This window comes from Vigna umbellata, chromosome 9, assembly GCF_029865625.1.
Source record: "Vigna umbellata cultivar VRB3 chromosome 9, Vumbellata_1.0, whole genome shotgun sequence".
NCBI lineage: Eukaryota > Viridiplantae > Streptophyta > Magnoliopsida > Fabales > Fabaceae > Vigna > Vigna umbellata.
In genome coordinates, this window is record NC_142173.1 from 41,476,434 (window position 1) to 41,485,044 (window position 8,611).

The 8,611-nt window shown below is 33.6% G+C and overlaps 1 protein-coding gene across 3 annotated transcripts; it reads right to left on the bottom strand.

Annotated features, from left to right (window-relative positions):
- Window positions 1-1,418: 1,418 nt before the first annotated feature.
- On the bottom strand, window positions 1,419-7,047 carry LOC148193570 (protein CLAVATA3 INSENSITIVE RECEPTOR KINASE 1-like). 3 transcript variants are annotated; one of them, XM_088097973.1, is made up of 11 exons: window positions 6,419-7,045; window positions 5,806-5,938; window positions 5,604-5,675; window positions 5,272-5,415; window positions 5,073-5,144; window positions 4,910-4,969; window positions 4,719-4,813; window positions 4,483-4,629; window positions 3,395-3,736; window positions 2,616-3,008; window positions 1,419-1,889 (listed from the first exon to the last, which is right to left on the bottom strand). In XM_088097973.1, exons 10-11 carry the CDS (start codon window positions 2,862-2,864, stop codon window positions 1,578-1,580), a joined length of 561 nt encoding a protein of 186 aa, XP_087954099.1. In that variant the 5' UTR covers window positions 2,865-3,008; window positions 3,395-3,736; window positions 4,483-4,629; window positions 4,719-4,813; window positions 4,910-4,969; window positions 5,073-5,144; window positions 5,272-5,415; window positions 5,604-5,675; window positions 5,806-5,938; window positions 6,419-7,045; the 3' UTR covers window positions 1,419-1,577. The 3 variants fall into 3 exon arrangements, 2 of the variants coding, with proteins under 2 accessions (XP_087954099.1, XP_087954100.1); XM_088097974.1 differs by lacking the exon at window positions 1,419-1,889 and having other exon boundaries at window positions 2,661-3,008; window positions 6,419-7,047; XR_015781843.1 differs by lacking the exons at window positions 1,419-1,889; window positions 2,616-3,008; window positions 3,395-3,736; ... (1 more) ...; window positions 4,719-4,813; window positions 4,910-4,969 and having other exon boundaries at window positions 5,272-5,405; window positions 6,419-7,047.
- Window positions 7,048-8,611: the final 1,564 nt, after the last annotated feature.

Below are 8,611 nucleotides of genomic sequence, written 5' to 3' on the forward strand. Positions count from 1 at the left end.
ATATTCTCTCTCACTGTCTCTGCCATTATGCTCCCTTTATCTTTCAAGTTAATAAAGATTAGGAGTCTTACAAATACAAATACAACCCCTAACACACCATTTTTAAATCATTAATTAAGATTTATTAAACACAGAATAACATGAGATATTAATAAAATGAAGTGATTCTCACAAAATTCCAATTTTTAATAAATTTTATCAATACAGAAAGAATGTGTTTGAAATAGTATTGTAAGGTGAGTGAGAGATATGTTTAATACCATTAATTGGATCACAAAAAATATTTTTTTATTATAATAAAATAAAATCCCTTCTTCCCACCTCATACAACCTCATCTATAAGCCATCATTAATCCAATTCCCTTTACAATTATGGTGTTTGAGATTTGGATGATAGTTTCAAGTTAAGTGATAAGGTTCTATGGACATGTTTTACGTTGATGTGTTGTTTTATTGATTATGATAGTTTAGCAATGGATTGTGGGTTAGGTATTTATTTGAGTGTGGAAGTTGGTTTAGCACAAGGGAAGAAGATCATCACATCATGGTACGTCAATGCTCATGATTCATGATTGTGTTAGGTTCACATGTTTTATGATTATATTAAAAGGAGTTAATGCTTCAATAAAACTTTAATAAAACCAAATCCAAAGAATATATCCAACATGATTATGGGAGAAGATGGTGGTTACACAATTGTAATGCCAATATTGCCATTAAAGATAAGTTTCAAAAATTAAATTATATATTTATTGATTCTTATTGTATAACATTTCATTAATACAATAAATTGGAGACTTAAAATAGTAAATGGAAGGCTTAGATATCTTTTTAATTCATGATATATTGTGAAGTTTTGTTTTTAGACTCTTAACATATTTTTAATTTCTTTCAGTTTTATTTTTTTTCCCAAGCTTATTAAATTAATCTCATTCATAATTTCATAATTAATTTTTAATCAATAAAAAAAATATACAATAGTGGTAGAAAATACAATATGTAATATATATACTAAATATATATGTTACTATATCATATTTTAAAAATCAAAAACTCTTACAGTTATAGCAAAAACCAAAGGGAGATACACAATAAGACACTCTTGTCTACCTTCTGTTAATTCTGATGAACTTCAATAGTAAAAGGTAACACACAATTTATGTAAAAAGCCATGATTAACGTAACTAGAGTTGCTAATAACACTTTCAAACAATTAACATAAAAATGAACAAACTTATCACATATATTGTAATTTATAATTAATGTAAAATTGTTTTAAATCTATAATATATGACCTGTTTTATGATTCTTTCTTTTAAATTTGCTCATTCCAGAGCTTCCATACAGCGAGATGATGTTGAGTGCCACTAGATACAATTTTCTAACATTGATTAAAAAAATTTCTGAAGAAAGTAGAATGAACATTCCAAAAAGATACTTATACAAGACTTTCCTTTTTTTCTTTTTACAGATGAATACGAGCATTACATAGGTATTGACACTAATGAGAATGTCATTTTTAACGTTTAAACTACATGTTTTAAACAGGGAGCTATAGTGGAAAACCAAGATGCTTGTCACCTAGGGCCAGAAAGCTCCATGGCTTCAATTATGAGTGAAGATTCCTCTATTAAATCTGAATATCTTTGAGGCTCACAAGACCGAAACCTTGGTGTTTCAATCCTCTGTGAGGCCTCCCATCTCTCAGCCAAGCCATCCCCTTCCAACATCTTTAATACTTCTGACATCTTGGGGCGGTGTGAAGGATTGAACTGTGTGCACAAGAGTGCAACCTGAACCATTTCTTCTAACTCAATCAGATCAAAGTTTCCCTTTAGATCTTTGTCCACCATTTGACTTAATCTTCCATCCTGGTGGAGCTTCTTAACCTGAAAGTTGTTTCATTCACATTCAACCGAAGAATGGTTATTTAAGACAAAAATTTATCTCTTTCACCCATTTACCAAGAACAAGAGAGAATAACTTTCAACTAAACTGGCCAATTCTTTTAGCATTTTTGTCAGCACCAATCAACCCTGATGAATATATTGGAGGTTTAATCCACCCTATTGAGGGTAAAGTTTATTTTTAGGATCATTGAATGCAGCAAAACTCTCACTGTTTTCTTCTTAATCCAGTTGCATTCATAGAACTTCAATTCAATAATACCATTAGTAAAGTTAAGCTAAAGAAATGTTGCTTTCTAATCAATACACATACACTTAAAAGGCTGGTTTGAAGCAGCTCAAAATGTAAGGTTTTTATTAAATAACATTTATATCATACCTTTTGTATTTATGATGTAGTAAATGTTTTCTTTCCTAATAAAGACATTTCACTTTTAGTTGCTTACAATCAGACCTGGTAAGTATTAATGTTAACCAAACTGTTTTATTACTACTAACTCCTATTTAGAGAAGTTATTCAAGTACTCTTTCCATTAAAATTTCTAGGAAGACAAGTTATGCATATAAGAAGAAAGTTGCTCCAAGTGCCAACAAATCATTCATTGTAAGTTGTGGGAATAAATACATTCTAAAACTTGTAAAAGAGTGATATGCTAAGTGAAGAAGAAAAGAAACGTTGAAAAGAGTGAAAGTGTGTGGAAAACGTACCCAATCAAGCATTACACCTTTCTGGTTCGCTGCTCGCCCAAAATCTAGAGCCTTGTGACCTGTGATCAGTTCAAGCAGCAAGATTCCAAACCCAAACACATCAGTCTTTTCTGATGATTGGCCAGTGGATAGATACTCTGGAGCAATGTGACCAACAGTGCCACGCACGGCAGTGGTCACATGGGAGTCTCTATGATCCAGAAGCTTGGCTAAACCAAAATCGCCAACAAACAGCTTCAAAGTCTTCATCTAGCAATATGTTAGCTGCTTTCACATCACGGTGAATAATCTTAGGGTCACATTGTTCATGCAAGTAAACCAACCCTCTTGCTGTACCTAAAGCTATTCTCTTCCGCCTAGTCCAATCTAACGCCGGATGGCCATGGATATGATCTGGTACATAAATCCAAAACCAAAAACAAATAAGTTTAAAATGATCTTGTGGAATTGAATTATAATTATTACCCCTAATCATGAGCAGCTCATGAATATCTTAGCAAACCAACTAACTATAAGTAAGAGCTAAGAACAGAAAAAGGTAATAGGTTTTCTGTGACTGAATAGGAACTCGGCACAAAAAGGCTAGAGTGTATTAGTATTAACTAAAGTGGCCAGTTAACACAATCTAAATACCTACATATGGTTATCTGACTGTAAGATTCAAATGATCATATGACAGATTATTGTCAGTTGACATAAAACAGGCTGAACACAGTACGTCCAGCCAGTTATTAGTATACTGGTTAGGTAAACAACAGATTGTAAAGCTCAGATCTAACCTTTTAATCTAGAGGCTACACTTCCATTAGACATATATGGATAAACGAGGAGCCTTTCATGCTGAGTGCTGCAAAACCCCGAAAGCCTGAGAAGATTCCGGTGGACAGCCAAACTGATTGTCTCAACTTCTGTTTGAAATTGGATCTCACCACCGGCTGCATTGTAGTCCTTTAACCTCTTAACAGCCACAACAGACCCATCATTTAGGCATGCCTTGTAGACTATTCCAAAGCCACCTCTTCCAAGAATGTTCTTTGAGTTGAAATGGTCTGTTGCAGTTCGAAGCTCTTTGAATGAAAACCTTTTTAAATGACCAAGACGCACCTCCGGATCATAATGTTCTGTCAAATAACAAACACACACAAGTGTCAATTGAACATCATTGAAAGAGAACGAAGTAAAAGCTCTTTCATACACAGTATTTTGGTATAGGAGCAGAACGTATGCTTATATCACATTAGGGAATGGATTTATAATGATACTGTTTTCAACTACAAAATGCACATAATATGCCAATGTTAACTTCCCTTCAAAGAAGGTGGTCCATATATGATGACACATTACATATACCACAAGTGGTACAGTTAACCCTCAATTTTTTCTCTTCTAGATTAACCATTACAGAAGTTGCATAACACCAAATAAAATTTTCAACTAAGATTTCCAACAATTTCAAAGTTTAGAACAATGACAGCTGTTGTTCGTCATGTTTCAAAAGGTCACCACCGAGTTTTAGTCCCATTTCATTATATGCATAAGTCTTACAGCTGATTTAATGAGCTTAGAGTAGTTGGAAAATAATATAAACAATCTAGAAACAGTGCAACATGTTGAATGGTCAGAAACAGACAAAAGTTCTTTGGAAGCAACGTCGCTTAGTGTTAGGTAAAGGTGGGTCAATTAACTTTGCCAGTGTAACAAACATGAATTGAAGCGAGCATCTAAGATGTGAATTCCTTGAAAAAAATATCCTTAAACGATTGTGTGCTGTAACAGTGCAATGATGAGCAACCCATTTTTTGCAAATTTGCCATAAAGTTTACTGATAGAGAGCATAAGAGATAAAAAGAAAAATGAGAGTTCTAACCGTTAACATCAAAGAATATCTGCTGGTTGCGTCTATATCGCCACCAAACAAGAAACCCAACTATAATCACAATGACAAATGCAGCACCAAAGCTTGCACCGAAAGCAAGTGCCACGTGATGGCTTTTTTTACCAGAATCAGATTGGCCTAGAAAACCAAATCACCACATTAAGCACGCCATATTTTTATTCAAAGAAATAATAATGTGAAAGCAGAGTTCAATGATAGATTAACACCTCTTAGTGCATCTGGAGGGAAGGAAAGTGGCTCCGGTAAAACAGAAGAACAGTTGTTTGCTTTTGGACCACAAATTAAAGGGTTACCCACAATCCTGCAGTAAATAATTGAGCAAGAGATAAACTACACTGCCCTGTTTTAAACTTGAATACAGAAGAAAAAAAGACGAGCAAATTCGAAATGAACTAACTTTAATGTTCTTGCCGATATTCTAGGCAAGGAACCACTCAGATTGTTGTAGGAGAGGTCCCTGTACATATTCAAGTCATAAGAGTTAACATAACTGTCTTTTAGATAGAAATATGATTAAGCAAAAAGAAAAATAATGGTGCAACAAGGTGATATGGACTTACACAAGGGTTAGACCTTCGATATTGCTAAGAGACTGAGGACAGGATCCCGTAAGGCTGTTATTGTTTAACCTCCTGGCGTGCAAGTAAAATAATTTACATAGAGTAAGAAACATAATTTCATTAGTCACTGCTAAAGCAAATGAATAACTCATAATCACTGCAATCAATAGGTTCTTCAGAAGTGCTTTTTGTAACTTACAAATAATTCAGGTTCTTGAGGCCTCCCAAAGAACTGGGTATCTCACCACTAAATGCATTATTGGAAAGATCAAGTGTGTGAAGCCTTTCCAAGTTTCCTATTGCAGCAGGAATCCTACCAGAAATGGCATTATTCTGAAGCAACCTGCATGTGTATAATTAATAAAGCATAGTTGTAATTTTTTCACTTATTCAGCTTATAATTCGGGGAAGTATGATTTTGTGAAAGGATAGAGCTGATCAATAAGAACTAAAAGACACTGATGCCAAACTCAACCACCATACAAAGCGAAAGCAAGATATAAAGAATCTCAACAAAAATAGCAGACGTACACAGATTGCAAGTTAGTGAGGTTTCCAATTCCGGGAGATAGTGTACCAGACAAGTTCTGACTCGGAAATCCCCTGATAAGAGAAAAAGAAAATCCTTTAGTTGAAAATCAAACTAGCAAAAGTTGGATGGTTCACTCTCTAAACAACGCCTCTTGAAACTTCTTCATCACTCTAGAACCCACTTAAAGGCCAAGCAACTTACAATGCAGAAACGGAGCCATCAGAGGAACACGTAACCATTCTCCAGCTACATGGATCAACAGAACTAGAATCCCAATTTTCCAGAACGTTGTGAGGATCAGTCAAGTCACCCTTTATGGCCATCAGAGCTACAACTGTTGAAGGAACAAACAGAAGAGGGGATAAGAAGTTTCATCCGAAAATCCTCCTGTACCTCCAGCAAACAGATAAAAAGAACATTGATCGGCCAAGAAAATAAAATAAAATAGGAAACTGAAGACCCCACCCCAACACCCTAGGTATGGGGAAGAAGAAGAAGAAGAAAAAGAAGAAAAACCCTATTAAAAAAAGGAAGAAGAACCTCTCTGCTGCTATTTTGTCATAGATAGTTAGGTAGCACTTAAATTCTCAAGGAAAATGAAAACTGAAAAACCAAGACAGAAATAGCATCATTACATTACATCAACCTTAACCACCGAGCTACCGTGCCTACTAGTTTCCAGCACAATTAAATTGGTCAATATGCAAAACTTTTGTGCCTTAAATAATCAATTCACAAACCTTCACTTCACAAGTTTTACCAAAGATCTCAATGAACAAAACAAACAAAAAAAATTCCCAAGAAGAACATTAACCTTCATAGTTTATGCCAGATGGAGAAAGAGCAGCAGAAGAAATCTCCATCAACTGCAAAAGCAGCAACCCCAGTAGCCAGAAAACCAAACTACTAAGTTCCATACTCTAAAATTAGTTCCTCAACTGTGTCTCCCTCACACAACCACTGACCAGTGCTCCAAGCCACCATAATTAACAACAACTCTCCCCATTCCCACAAAGAAGGTCCAGTCTATATCACCTTATCCAAACAGAAAAAGCCAGTCTCTGGAATCAGATTCCCACACAAAGCAACCCCACCCTCACCAAAACAGCAACTTCCACTAGACCAAATTCAATGAACATCAAGCCAAAAAGAACCCAGATGCCAAAATTGTTTTTTTTTTCCTTTTTTGCCACCACAGACCAACTTGGCAACTAAAAATTTGAATCAGCCAAGAGGAGTGAGCACTGAGAACACCAAAAAGAGCAAAACTTTAATGGCGAAAAAAAGAAAAAAGAAAAACCCAAGTTCAAGGCTGAAGTTGTGAGATCCTTGAGATCTGTGAGCGTTGGGTTTGGGTTCTATGAGGTGTGGACAGCCCCCACAAATAATTCCATGTGAGTGTGTCGTTGTTGTTTCCCGGTGATAACACTACCATTATCTTCTTTCTTTGCAGTTGCAGAAAATAAAAAGGAGGTGAGCATGGAGCACGCTCACAACCCAACCAAACAAAGAACCAAACAGAGGACAAAACAAAAGGCCAAGGTGGACACAAATGTAGATGCACAACTATACCCAGTGACCAAAAACTTTTCTCAGGAATAAAAGTAAATAAATGAACAAAAATTATTATAATGATGGAAAACTGGTTGGTGCATTTTTTAACTTTGAAAAAAAGGAGATTGTGGTGTGAAGGGATGTGTGGGATTGATGAGTGAGAGAGAGAGACATGAGAATTATGGGAATGGGATGTGGTGATGAAAAAGAAAATATGGTTGCAGGCAGGTAAGTTTTTTTGGACAGGTCACGTGGTTGGATTGTCTCCTCCTTTGTTTGCTTTTGGCTTGAAAATGTAACTTTTTCAGAATTCGGGAAAAACAAACATCAACCAACGAAACAAATCACATTCTGCAATCTGCAGCTCATGAACTAATGGTCCATTGTGCTACACTGTGTCTCTTTCTTTGCTTAGTAATGCAGGAACCCTTTCATTTAAACTCTGATTAAGTTAATTCAAATAGGATAACTTTATACTGTTTACTATATGTCTAACTTCTTGTTAATAACTAACCATAAATTTTATGTTAAATTTGTACAATAAATCGAGATATTGTTAAATTTTGTAAACAATTTTAGGTTTAAGTTTTATGGAAAGATGCAATTGCGAATCGATTTTACCTTATATAATAGTTTTACTTTAGAAATCAAGAGTTAAAATAATTTAAATATTTTTTTATCTTTAAGAAATTATAAATTTAAAATAAGAACAAAAATTTCTATTTTTGTAATACTTATTTACAATTTCATAAATGCTCCCTTTCAATTTTATATGTAAAAAACTAATGCAGAAAAAAATATTTTCCAAAAATTGCTTGCCACATTAATTTTCAAACAATAGTTATCAAATACATGTGTAAATAAAAAGATCACATGTTACATATGCTCAACTAGCAGAAACAATATGTTGCATGTATTGAACTAGAAACAAAAGTAATATCATAGATATTTATGTATCAGTTTTTTTTCATGATTAATATAGTAAATTGAATATTATATCAATTATTTTAGTAACTGATCTAGAATGTTTGGAGTTAATAGGACTTTATCTTCTCGCTTTTTTATCATTTTCCCACAATTATGTTTTTTCTCTTAGGTGATAATACGATCAAAGTAAGAATATTTATCCTGAAAAATAATTTAGAAAAATGGATGACAGATAATAATTTTTCTAGTTGGCTAGTTCTTCCTATGATGGACTAATATTCAAAATGTGTTTAATTTTTTACTTTTAAAGTTTTAAATATTTTCCAAAGTTAATTATTGATAAATATGTTTTCTTTAATACAAATTATAAATTAAATTATTATTGAAAATTTGGAAATAGAAGATGTTTTAATTACTTATTTAAACCAAATATTTAAAAAAAATATTACAAATAATTCAAACATCACATAATTTTCTAGAATTATTAAAATTTCTCATATCAACACAAAGTAATTGACTCAATCTC